A 13370-nucleotide genomic window follows, 5' to 3' on the forward strand; every position below is an offset into this window, starting at 1 on the left:
CTTGTTTTGTCCTTGGCTGACACAGGAAGATAGCTCAGCTGGTACTTGACTGGTCTTGGACTTTCACCTTTTCCCTCTCCATCCAAGGGCAATATGAGGCAAGACCAGGGCTGGCCATCTCTGACCTAGGTTGGCCTTTGAGCTTTGGGGTGCTGCTCCTCAAGTTCCCTACACAGTGACAAGATGAGCATATTTCTTTTTCAGCATTGTTGAGTTTCTTGTTTTCCTGGTTCTTTAATGCATTTTACTTAGGAAATTTGAGTTTGAATCATAAAAGAATTTCTAGGAACATCTGCTGGGATCACAGCTCTGTTGTGTGTTTGCCAGCATCACCAGCTGTGGCCTCAATTTACTTTTATTCAGCTATGCCCATCAAACTCTCCGTGCTTGTTGCCATCATTACCGCAGGGCCTTCTGGGCTCAGAACGTTCCATCCAACAAATTGCTATTGCTTTGTAGGGTCTCAGTAAGCAGAGATGCTAATTCAACAACCTTCCCTGGCATCTCCTCTCAAGTGGGAATCTCCTATTCAAGGGAGGCAGCAAGTGGGACACCTTCAAAGCATTTACTGTTGGATACTGACTGTTCCTTCCAATTGCTGGGGAGTTTATGCCAATGGGGAAAACTATTCTTTATTCACTGAGTTAAACCAGATTTTTTCTTCCTCCTAGGGAGTGAATTCTGATTGCTGGGCTGTAAGAGATATTTAGAAATGTTAAGAACGTCTATTTTTTTAAAAAAAACCCTTTTTCAAGTTCTGTGACTCTGACCTTAAAGGGTTGCTATTTAGAAGGGGGATGGATGTCTTGGAACATGCTTGTCTTCATTAGTAGTGCTTGTAATGTCCATTTCTTTGCATTCTTCCGCCTCCTGCATTTAGATTCATTTTTTTACCCGAAAACACTTTGTGCATCCTTGGAATCTTTATCTTCTGTGCAGGAGGAAAGCAGTTCTTGTTTTGGTGCTCATTTAGGACCTGGTTTCTAATGTTGCTCTTGAAGAGCTGTGCTGTAACAGTGCTTTACTTCAACATCATTGCAGGAGCCACAAAAGCCTCACTTTCACAAAAGTTTCGCTTCCTGAGACTTCATGACAGACATGGAGAACTGTATAAAATGCAGAATTCTGTTTAAGAATAGAAGGAATAGCTAGAAGAATATAATCTTTGCCAGAAAAATGTAAACTCTTTTAAAACCCCATGCTGGAAGTTTCTAGAAAACGCATACCATCTGTCAAAAAGCTATACTGGAAGTAAGTTGTAATGACTGAAGAACAATATATAGGAAGTTATTGGAAGTAAAAACACATCCTCCTCCTTCCTTCATTTGGAGGGACATGCTGGAAGGCTAGATGTAAAAGCAGGACAAGGCTAGCCAAAAGCAGTTTGAGGAACAGATGGCAAGATGCAATAGAAACTACTATAACTTTTTAAAACACATGCGGGCATGCTTCTTATCTCTGCAGCCTACAAGGCCAGTGTGTGTACGTAAATAAAAAAAAAAATCCTCCAAGAAGCTAAATCAGTGACTTTTAGTACTTTTTCTGAATTTTTCTATAATATCATTATTGTTTTTAATGTATATGCTTACTTGGAAAAGCTTTGATAATATGATTTTGAAAACCGTTTTTTATTGGTGGGGCACAAGAGAATATCAATTTCAAATTGGAGAACTGGTAATGGGTTAAAGAACAGCAAATCCAAATAGCAAATCAAAGGCAGAGGGATAGAAAGAAACCCTGTTTGAATGGACACCATTCATCCATCTATTCAGAAACAAAGTCAACAAACCGCCCAGTATGTTATCTCACCTTTTTCAAACTGCCTTTCTTCCAGAGGAATAAAAGTGGTTAAGGTAGTGCTGATAATCTTTAAAGTCATTCCAAGGATCTGAGGCAACCAGATATCTCTGAGATACCGGCACAAGGGGTGCAGTTTGTAGGAATGTATATTAGCATGAGGAAGAAGCAAACATGTATCTTGCAAAAAACAAAATAATGTCTTCAGATCTACCTCTTCTGTGATCTTGGTTCTTTGGTTTTCCAAAACACATCCAGCAAGGTTGCACAGTTCCTAAAGAAACTGAGCTACTGTGAGGTTGAGTGTAGCTTCTTAGGTACCTGTAGCTCCTTAGACACTTGCTTAGTGAAATAGAAAATATAGGGCAAAAATATCAGTTCTCAAAGCCTAGTAAATTAGCAGTGAAGTCCCACACATGCCTTTCAGAGGGCGAGGCTGTCTCACGTGTTTTCAGGTGTTCTGGCAAATGGGGAGCAAATGTGGAAATATCTCATGATAAGAGATAAAGGGATAGATGAAATTCAGTATTCATAATATGATAGTCATGGACAGGTGAGGAAAATCTTATATATAGAACAAATCAGAACAAAATGTTGATGTAATAGAGATTCCTGGGAGAAAGTCATCTGTGTTTAATGGAATCAACCAAGAAAATGTTGAAAAACATCAGGGAAAAAAAGACAACAGAAAATTAACAAATAAAGAGCATCAGTATGCCATTATGTTCCCTGGCCTTATTTTGTTGCTGGTATAGCAAAATTGAAGAAGGTGCAGGGAAGACAAGAACGATCAAAGGAAATAGTTTGGTTTGGAAAAGTCCAGACTGAGGAAGAACATAATAAATCTGTAAATGGTTATGAGCATTGCTGGAAAGCGTGAGGGCAGAAGGCAGCTCAGTTTTTATTTGGAAAAGAACTTACAGAATACTAATGAAAGACAGAGGTGTCAAATTTCCAAAGGAGATGCCGCTTCACAAAGCATGTAATTCAGCCCTGGAGCTTCTTGTTTTGCACAATAGGTGCTACAATATACATGGATTCAAAAGCAATTGGATGAATGAGCACTTAGTGGATTTTGCAGACAAAACACTGGGTTTAGGACCTGTAACCTGACCAGGGATGACCATTATTATGTAAATTATTTATTGTCGTAATAGTTAAATGTTTCTTAAAATATATAATTTTTTCCATTCTTTCAGGCTAAATTGAAGTTCCACATCCAGAATCCTAGTGCAGCAGATCTGGTTCATTTTCTCTTTACCCCACTACAAATGGTAAGCTTTTACAATTTGCTCAGTGTTTTCCTTCAAAACTCTTGTACTTATATGCTCTGTAACCTTTTCAAGGAGCATATCTCAGTATGAGGTTTTCTTTAGGAAATAATTTATATCCTTTTCTGCATGTATGCCCATCTATGAAATGTGTTTATTTAAATATCTTTAGTTTTGTGTTATGCTTTGCCATTATAATTTTTAATTAGCAATAAAAAAATGGAGATATTCTGCATAATGAAGGAGGAGAGTTGAAAACCTTGGCCATATGTCTATTTAATTGAAGTATGTGTGGCTTTGATCAGTAAAGCAAAAATAACATTGCCAAAAGTGGTCCTAAATAAAAAATGGTTGGTGACCAGACCAGCAGTTCTTCAGCAATAAATAGCTTAGTTAATCTGTAGGACCTTAAGACACATTGGCAGCACTGCAGGTACCATATATTCACAGTAACTTCCCTACTGACAGTATGCATGTTGTTTGTATTCCTTTAATCCTTGGATTTAGGTGGTACAGACAACAGGAGGTCCAGAGCTTGCTGGTACAGTACTCAGCCCCCTCTTAACAAAAGATACCATAGACTTCCTGCGATATACTGTCACCAGCGAGGAAGGACAGTTGTGGATGTCATTGGGTGACACGTGGACCAAAGCCAGGTGAGGAAAAGTCTTTGCATGTTTTAAAGGAGATCTCTAAAATCAAGTTTATTGACATGCCCTTAACCAGTTTACTCAGCCCCCAGTATTTCAATATTACTTTGTTAGGCTTTGGACTCTTCAGAACTGCTCTTTGAAGTTTTTAGAAAGGAACTGTTTAGCTTCACTGGGATTTGGGATCTCAAGGAGAGAGAAAATGCAGGCAGATTTTTTTTTTTTTTTTGGTCTGTGATCCAGAATTTCTTGACATAAACTTTTGCAGTGATTTTTTTTCTGTCCCTTGCATGTGTCCTGTTGTTTCTCACCATTATTTTTCCAACACATCTATCTGGAATTCATTAAAAATCAGTTCAAAGAAGCTGCAATAAAAAGATGACAAAATATTAAAGAATAAGATAAAGATGTCTATTTTCAATTTCCAATAATTATTGAAAGTTAAAAATTTGCAATATCTTTCCTTCTTTAAAAGCATCTTAATACTATAAAAATGTTTATAGTTTTAAAACAATATTTATTGTCTGAGCTGTGCTACATGTGCATACATTGCACTTAATGGATGTATTAATATTAGGCTCAGTTTAAAGTTAACTTCTGTATACATTTGTTGTTTTTGAGGTAAGTATATAGTTTGAAATTATGTGAATTGAACATGCAAAAGGAAAACTTTAAATTAGCGAAGTGCATTTTGACACTGTAATCTGTGGTAGGTAAGTACATTTGATGATGAAGTATGCTATCACTTGGGCTGGAAATGCATCATGTGTTTTGTGTTTATTCATCCTTGCTCTTAGATTTCAAATTGGAACATAAATGCCTACCAGATGGATTATTTTTTAAAATTAATTAATTGATTGATTTAAAACTACAGAGTGTTTTACTGGTAAGAAAAGCTGCATGGAAAACCCAAGAGCATGGAGCAAGAAAAATCATCAGAGTAGGGAGAGTGACACACAGGTCTTCCCCTTGCTCTCGCTCTGCTGCAGGATCAGGAATGTCCAAATTTGTCCTTTGGGCCTACGGTTTTGCCTGCTACTACAAAATGAGCTGGAGACAGGAAGTGCAGCTCCTTGTGATTGCCAGGGAGCTTATCCCAGCAAAGCACCATTCGCTTGCCTTTGCCTGCCTCAAGCTCTGCAGGCTCCACAGCAGCCTGTGGGGGGACTGGCAGTGGAGATTGCCACATGGCATTGGAGCCCCGTGCTGGGAAAATGAATCACTGGGTAAAATAATGAGCTCCTTGTCTTGGGAACTACCCTCATCCATTCATTTAGTCCATCCTGAGAAGAGGTTAATGGAAAGAGAAATAACTTGTGTTGGGTAGTGAGGAATGAAGCACCTAAAGTGTAGTGGGTTGACCTGTGCGGATTAGAATTGATGCTCTGATCGATCTCAGTATCCAGAAGTACACTGGGTTGGGGTGTAGTAGGAGAGGTGAATGATACCACTTGAGAGTTACTGACCTAGCTCAGGCCTGCTAGGAGTTGCTGACTGCTCATGTGACTGGAAGCATTTGTCTCTTAATTTTGAGCGGTGTCAGCAATGAGCCTGTTTAAAGACTGTAATGTACGTTCCCATTCCTGTTTTCACTGTGAAGACAAATTAATTTATATTGCAGGACGGAGTGTTATGTGTAGTGCAAAGGCAGAGCATGAAAGCATTAATTTAGGTATTTTGTATTACAACAGAGAATGCTAATGGGACTCTGAAAAGTAGTACAGTATTTTATAAAGATCAGTCTTTAAAAAAAACAGCGAATTTGATGACAGTTCGTGTGTCTTGGAACATGTAGAGTTGGGTGGGGTTTTTTGTCAGTAACAGCTATCTAACTTTTTGGTTTAGTTGTAGCTAGTCCCCCTAAGCTTCCATGCTTCACACCTGCTCTCAAGAATTCTTACAAAGCTGGCTGTTTTTTTGAAGTCTTTTGTCTGGTGCTTTCACACAAACAGACCATAGCAGTATTTTCCCCCTTTCACTGTTAATACAAATCTTAGATTTGTTTTGATTGATTCTTCTAATACCCATCCTTTGTTAGAAGACAGAAGTTTGTTGTATTTTAGCACTGACATGTTCTTTCTGCAGGGCACTGCAGGGAGGGTAGTTGTGGTAAATGTTTTCTGCTGATTTTCTGTGTTCTAGCACAATTCTGTCTCTACTGTAATCCCAGCCTCTCCGCTACACTAATAAAAATTCTAAACCATTTCAGTTTTCAGTAACTTATTAAATCAATATTTGTATGACCCTTGATGCAGATCTCTAATTTACTTTTCGTGCAGAGCCGATTGGCCCAAAGACCATTTTATTCCTCCTTATGTCCCCCGTTTCCGAAATGGTTGGGAGCCTCCTTTGCTGAACTTCATGGGAGCTCCAAAGGAACAGGAACTCAACCATTTGGCTGAGTCTGTGGCAAACGTTGCAGAGCAACAGCGGAAGCAAGAGATGAAAAGGATGTCAGCTGAGGTAGGTAACTTGGGACAGCGTTCTGGAAATTAGCTGATGGCAACATCCACTGCTTCCTTCATAAAGAAGGTATTCCATGATACTGTTGGAGTTACCATTCTCTGGCATCTGCTGCATCAGTGCAAGCACTTTACACTTAAAGTTGTGTGAAACCAAATACCCATTCAGCCACCAAAAATGCTGATAGGAAAAATATAAGGCGTTTGCCTGCTGCTCTCCTTGAACTTGGGAGGACAGTCCAAGCCCCTAAGGTTCAGTTTGATTCGGGCCCTCTGCTATCAGATCCCATTGATTTTGGTCATGTATACTTTGGGCAGTATTTCAACCAAAGTGCTCTGACATGTGCTCTACATGTACAGACACGTAGACTAAAAGAAATAAATCCCCCTTTTTTGTGGCATTTTGGATTTAAGCTGCTTCTTTATAAATGTGGGATTGAATATTCCTTTCATTAATCTCTTAATACTTACTTGCAGTACAGTGAAAGTATTCAGAGGTGCTATCAGGGTAATACATACAAGCAATACCTGCCGTGCTGTAGTTTAGGCCTACTTCTGAAAAATAACTGCTGACTAGGACAATTATTGTACAAAACATTTTCCAAACCTTTTTTTTTCAAAGTAATGTGGTGAGTTTAGCGAAAGTTAGAGAATTCTATTTAGAGAATAGAAACATGCACCACCATCTAAAGCCTTCAGAGAAACTAGAGGGCATTTACTGACCAACTTTGTAGTCAACCCTTTTGTTTCTCAACCGAGATTCTATCCCTACTTTTTCAGTAGAGTTGGGCAGAAAATGAACTTTGATTTTTCTGAAAATTTTAGTATATATGGATTTTCTTGGTTTTTAACTAACAAAAAAAGCCATTGCCTTTTAAACATATAAAAATTTTCATTTTGGAAGATTTTTTTGGGGGAAGACATAAGATTTAATTTAAATTTTTTATTTATTTTTTCTCTTCTGATTTTAGTTTAAACCAAGTGTTAGCTAGTCCAAGGTCCCCCTGTTAGCAACTGTGACTCTGAAGTGCACCTAAGAATTTTCTATGTTCACTTCATAGTTTTTGTCTATCTTCCTCAAGCAGTCTACACCAGTATCATACTTGGAGTACATCTTAGCACAACAGTACTGGATTTTATCTTAATTTTTAACTATATATGGTTTTATCTGCTAGTAAAAATGTTGCATTCAGAAGAATATTGAAGGGAATGATTATTGACAGTTATGGGATGGTGTTTTCTTCCAGAGCAATTCTCTTATTGGAAACAATAAAGACTCCCCAGCAAAAGTTTATCAAAACTGCCTAGTCACAGTAAAACTTTATTTTCATGAAAATCTTAGCCAAAAAAAAAAAAAAAGTCTACTTAGCTATAGAGACAAACAAATTTGGTTTAAAGTCTGCCAAGCAAAGGAGGATAACATGGTACATATCTGATTACTTAAAGCACTTTTTGGCTTTATGCCTAACAAGATATACAAGAAGAAATGTGCCATAAACTAAGTTATTGCCAATGCTCTATTTTGATAAAAAAAACATTTAGTAAAATTAATGATACAATAAAGTGAAATGTAGCTGTTATGATTGCTGTCACCCCGTTCCCTAGTCACCTCCCCAGAAAATGTCATGAAACATTTTTTCATTGTTCCCTGCTGCTCTATGTTTCCATGTGGATTTTTGTTTATATTGTGCTCCTTCTAAATAACAACAACAATAACAATAACAATAGCATTGCAACTTTTTCAGTAGTACTGAAAAAAGAATTCTGATGATTCTAAGAATTTCATTTATATTTATATATATATATATATATATATATATATATATAATAACCTAAACCAAATTTGAACAGGGAGGATGTATTGAGGTATTTTGGTTGCTTGTGTTTCGAGGAGTAGATTTCACTCTTTCGTGGTGATAAGGTTGGTTGCATTGGTAGTTATTTATGCCAACTTAGTCTCTTTATCTTAACCTTCAAGAGACACACACACATATGTATCCCAGATCGTTGAAGCTGTTTGTGTGCCTGGCTCCTGGGATGTCAGACCTTGGTTTCATGACTGTCACTGGTTTCCCTCAAGGTCTTGGGCAATTGATTTAACCTTGGTACCTTGGCTCCCAGTGCCCATGCCTCCTCAGCACATCCCTAGGGGGAAGAGCACTGAGCTGCTTAATAGCTGTGAAATGCTGTAGGTACTCAGCTGGAAAAAGCTGCATGAGTGCAAAAGGCAATTTGTGTGCAGCAAAAAGACCACCCTGGAGTGGGTGATACTAGAATAATTATTCTTCCTTAAGACTGCCATAACAGCTTATTTAATGAAGAGTGATGGAAAAGTAAGATGAGAATTTAAGTGTTCGTCTCTTGCTGCTAATTGGCCTCGTGCCTCAGTGTGGCACTGATCTCCTGGGGACCACGGCTGGCTGTGGAGAGCTGTGCTGTGCTGGGGGTGGAAAAGGGGGTGCGTGGTACCATCCTCCCTGATGGGCAGGGACCGCTCAGGCACCAGGGAAAGTGCACTGAGGGTTCCCACTCAGGAGAATCTATCTTTGCCTTTCCATTCCTGAATCTTAAGATCTAACCACACATGCAGCTCCCACTGGGTGGGCTTCAAGGTGGAGTCAGTTCAGCAATTAGGACTTCAAATGGTGGTGAAACAACACCAGAGAGTCCAGTGAGGCTGAGGCAATGCAAATAGTTTGCGTGTGAAGTAAAATGAGCTCCTGCTTCCAAGGTGTCTTTTGATGTAAGGTATAAGCTAGATGACACTTGGTATTTTTTTCAAAGAGGTCTTAATAATATAGTTTTAAACAATATTCTATGGCATAGGGAGTTTGTTTGCTTTTAATTTCTTTTCCTAAACCCTTAGTCCCCTGCACAAGTGTCTCTGAATGCCAGGTCAGATACTTGGAGGTAGGTTTTTCTGTAGCCACCCAGACAGAGATGAGAAAACCAAAACTAATTAATAACCCACAAGAAAACAAACAATCAAAAAAATTAAGAAACAACCAACAAACAAGGCTTAGAGATTTGGCAATTGCTCTTGAATCTCAGCCATTCTAACTTGGGCAACTGGGTGGTGGTATAAGGAAAAGATACAAAATGAGAAATTTCAATATTATAATATCCAGAAATAACTTGTTTAACTTCTTTTTGTTTGGGGGAATGGTGATTAAAATATTTCTTACTTAGAAGCCGAGCATCATTGATGGATTTAAAGTGGGATTTTAAAAAAAGAATTTCCTAAAGCCTTGAATCTTCTTATATATGTCTTTGTGATAAATTGTAATGTTTGTTCTTAGCTAAATTCCTTAATTATACCAAACAACACTCCTTTTTGCATTTCTTCATTGACTATGGTCATGTTCAGTGAGAGGGTGACACTTAATATTATGATCTTGCAATAGAGTGATAATTTTACTCGTGAGGCTTTATCTCTTGTACAGACATACTGTCAGCTAGCCAGAGCTTTCTGGCTTCAAGTGTACACCTAGAACAAAAGCTCAGAGCAGTTTTGCAGTGCAGTTTATTTTATGGCTGTTCAGCCATTGTTTGTAAGTTGTGTTGCTGTAGTGATATCTGAGAGATGACATGGACCTTGCCCCGGAGAACTGTTTTTCTAAAGAATATCCACTGCAATATTAATGCAGTGGGATGACATAGGATAGAAATTCTTTTATTCTTATCCTTTTGATCTCTGTGCTTATGTATTTGAAATGCAGAAGTTATTAACTTTTCATAGCAGAACCGTGGGCACCTGAGGATGCGGGAATGCTGACAGGGACCCTGGGGGTGCTGGATTAAGTGAGTAGGCAGTACCACGGATGACACTAATCCACTTTGTGGCTTTGTTTCTTTTTTGTCTTTCAGCCTCCCGGTGTTCCTGACTACCCTCCATCGGATGGGTATGCATTCAGTAACACAGTTTACAAAAGAGGGCCTCTGCTGGACCAGGGGGCAGCTGTTGCTGCCTTTAAGCAAACTGTTAGCCGACATGTAGATAGGTAACACTGACTCAACGGCGTTCGTGGTGCTGTGGAAAACTGTCCCGACTTATTGCTCCTGGGGTGGCGGTGTCTGTAATTACCTCTGGTTCTGTCTACAGCAGTTCATTATTTCTTTTGAGGGAGTGATTCTCGTTAGCAGTGCGTATTCTGCTTTTGCTGCTTCTCTAAGGTGCACCATTAAGATTCTTTTAATTCAATTTCCATGAAACTACCCTGTTCATCTATGATGTTAAATTGATGCTGTTGTCAAAAATGATATAGTAGAATTCCAATCCAGTTGCAAGCGCAGAATCCTCCTATTAGGGCTCAAATTTTAGTTCTGATTTGCTTCATGTTTTTAAATATACTCTTTGATCTTTTCAGAACTACAAAGAATGACAAGCCCGCTCTGAGATTCATCTGTCCTTGTTTTGATTGATTGTTTGATGTGCTTAGCTGCTCACTTAGTGCTCCATAGTCTCCTGCTTTTTGTTTTCTGGGCTGTTGTATAAATACCCATTTTCAGAACAGCGACTCTTTGTTTCTTTCATTCTTTTTCAAATGATACAGAAAATGCCCTGAAATCTTTGCATAGCAACCAGTGTCTTTTTGCACATCCTCCCCGCTTCATTTTCTCTAAACCTGAATAACTTGACAAGACCAAGTGCAGTGATCCTTGGCCTCGTCTGTGGGCAGAATTTCTACCAGCACAAGCTGTGGAAGTAGATCAGTAAAGAAGTACTGCCCCATGCCAAACCATATTCCATATAAGCCATATGAACAGTATTTTGGCTTTTGTACCATGGAAGATGTTTAAGCTAAGTTTTTAGGATTAGATTGCTGATCATTAACTATTGTGATGGAAACTCTTGGATAATTCCTAGTTTTATTCCTACTGTGTGCTAAAAGATCTTGTTATTAATCTGCATGCATCAAATTCCCATGTGGTGTGCAGGTTGAAGACTCAATTCTTTTCCTGAACTTTGAACTTACTCTTCATAACAACAACAGCAGAGTAGTCATCTCTTAATTGTTTCCTCAGACTTGGTTGTCTGTTGCATTCTTGTCTCAGGACCAGTCAGCTTGAAATCTAGACGATTTGTATGAAAAATTCCTTTCTCTTATCTGTAATGTGGTAAGACCTGTTTTGTCCTTTCAGAGCAAGAGTATTCTGTGTAAATGTTGTTGCCTCCAGTTTAGAGAATGAGTCTTATTGCATTGAATTGTTGATAATATCAGTGTATCTGGCTGCAACTGAAAGAGTCACCCAAGCTTCCTTTGTGGCAGGTAAAGAGAAATGGGTGTTTCTAAGAAGCAGTTCACGAAAGGTGAAATTAGTCTTTTGAAAACTAAGAAATGGGACATGCTATAGTGATGCCTGTTTCTCACTCTGATTGTAGGAAGGAGTCTAGATGGCTGGTACTGATGCAAACATCCACAGTGTGCTTCTATCTTACAGTCCTTTCAACACAAGCTTTTGTTTGTTAATTAGCTCTTGAGAAGTATAATACAGTGCTTGGAGGGAGCTCATTTAAAGTTACATTTTGAAGCATCTGTGAACAAAGAGGAATGGGTTTGGGGGAGGAGTGAGAAATTTCGTGCTGACTCAAAGCTGGCATTCCTAATGAGCAGTCTGAAGATAGTGACCAAGCCACCCACTACCTGTTGAGGGACAGGTAGATTACACCATGTCTATGGAAATTTTAATCACGGGGAATTTCAGGGGGACTTATCCCAACATGCCAGGACCTCCAATAAGTAGTGCTTTCCTTGGGTGATATAAATAAAGTGTCAGAATCTTAAACTTTCAGTGTGATATTAGGAATTTTGGGAACTCCAGTGCTGAAAGAGTACTGAATAATTATCAGCAAGTTTTGTGGTGTTTTAGAGTTTTATGCTGTGTGATTTGGTTTTGTGCTGTCATTTGAAGGAAAGCTCTTTAAAAGTCTGCAACCCCCAGGCTCTCAGGCAGAACGCACTGGAGAGCAAAGGGGTGAAATTATGGCTTATCTGATAGGCAGTAGGAATCACAGTAAACTGACTCTTTAGGATAGGCTTGAAGAATTAGTCTCTTCAGAAGCATGCAGCCATTGCCTGGCCCGTGTTATGGGCCTGTTGCTGCCGAGCAGAGTAAAACTACAAGGTAGACGTTTACTTTAAACTCTTCCTGAGTGATGTTTTTTGAAGGAATCAGGATGTGGACAATCAGATGTGAACAAGGTAGGAAGACACAGCTATTGAAATCACAGAATCGTAGAATGGTTTGGGTTGGGAGGGGACCCTGAAGGTCATCTCGTTCTACCCTCCTGCAGTGGGAAGGAACACCTTCCACTAGTCCAGGTTGCTCAGAGCCCCATCCAACCTAGCCTTGAACACCACCAGGGATGGGGCATCCACAACTTCCCTGGGAAACCTGTTCCAGTGCCTTAACACTCTAACAGGAAAGAATTTTTTCCAAATATTGTCCTCTTTTAATTTAAACCCGTTCCCCCTTGTCCTGTCTCTACATGCTCTTGTAATATTCTTGCCCCATCTTTCCCATAAGGTCCCTTCAGGTACTGGAGTGATTTTGGAAAAAGAGCCTAAAAGTAAAAGCACTGTCAGAGCTGAGATAGTGAGAAGGGAGTTCAAAATTCTATAAATTTTAAGTGGGTGGCAGAAAAAACTGGATTACTCACACGTTGTTCAGCCTCATAACAACTACTCTGCAGGTTGGGGTCCATCCCCTGCTTTTCACTCTCTCCTTAAACACTTTTAGTGTTTTGTCTTTCTTTCAAAATAATCTTTCAATCTAAATATGACTCTTCCTTGGTTCTGCTCTTCAAGTCAAGTGAGACAGTTCTCCACAGCCATGCAATAGCCAGGTAACTGCTGGATTGCTCAGGCACACCTGGGATCTGCGGTCACACAGCACCAGCATCAGCAACCATCTGCACTTGTATCCCTGTGCTGTGATGTGTGCAGCATTTCAAGCCATCAGTTGCTGCATGTTTTCATCAGCTGTTCAAATATATTTATTTATTTATTTGTTTGTTTTACTGCCTGGTATGGATTTATGCTTTTTGGTGTAGTTGGCCATAAGTGAATAATATTATTGGGTGGGTTTTTTTTTTTTGGACCTGTTTTGAATGGGCTGGGAACTTCTCAACTTGAAGAGGTACTATGTCAAAAACCCTAGTAGCTTCCTAACTAAAGGCATTCTGAATG

At 39.1% G+C, this 13370-nt stretch overlaps 1 protein-coding gene across 3 annotated transcripts in view; it reads left to right on the forward strand.

The window, feature by feature from the left end:
- EPS8 (epidermal growth factor receptor pathway substrate 8) overlaps positions 1–13370 on the forward strand; it is a 75611-nt gene that overhangs the window by 42248 nt on the left and 19993 nt on the right. For 2 of the 3 annotated variants that reach the window (XM_027890973.1, XM_027890972.1), the window contains exons 12-15: positions 2997–3071; positions 3576–3724; positions 5998–6181; positions 10048–10181. In XM_027890973.1, the coding sequence (XP_027746774.1) occupies positions 2997–3071; positions 3576–3724; positions 5998–6181; positions 10048–10181 (542 nt within the window). The remainder of the gene's footprint in view (positions 1–2996; positions 3072–3575; positions 3725–5997; positions 6182–10047; positions 10182–13370) is intronic. The other variant, XM_027890974.1, reaches the window with a different exon arrangement.

This window comes from Empidonax traillii, unplaced genomic scaffold (assembly GCF_003031625.1).
Source record: "Empidonax traillii isolate 1590-97213 ecotype Southwest subspecies unplaced genomic scaffold, ASM303162v1 scaffold305:size1471525, whole genome shotgun sequence".
NCBI classification, from domain to species: Eukaryota; Metazoa; Chordata; class Aves; order Passeriformes; family Tyrannidae; genus Empidonax; species Empidonax traillii.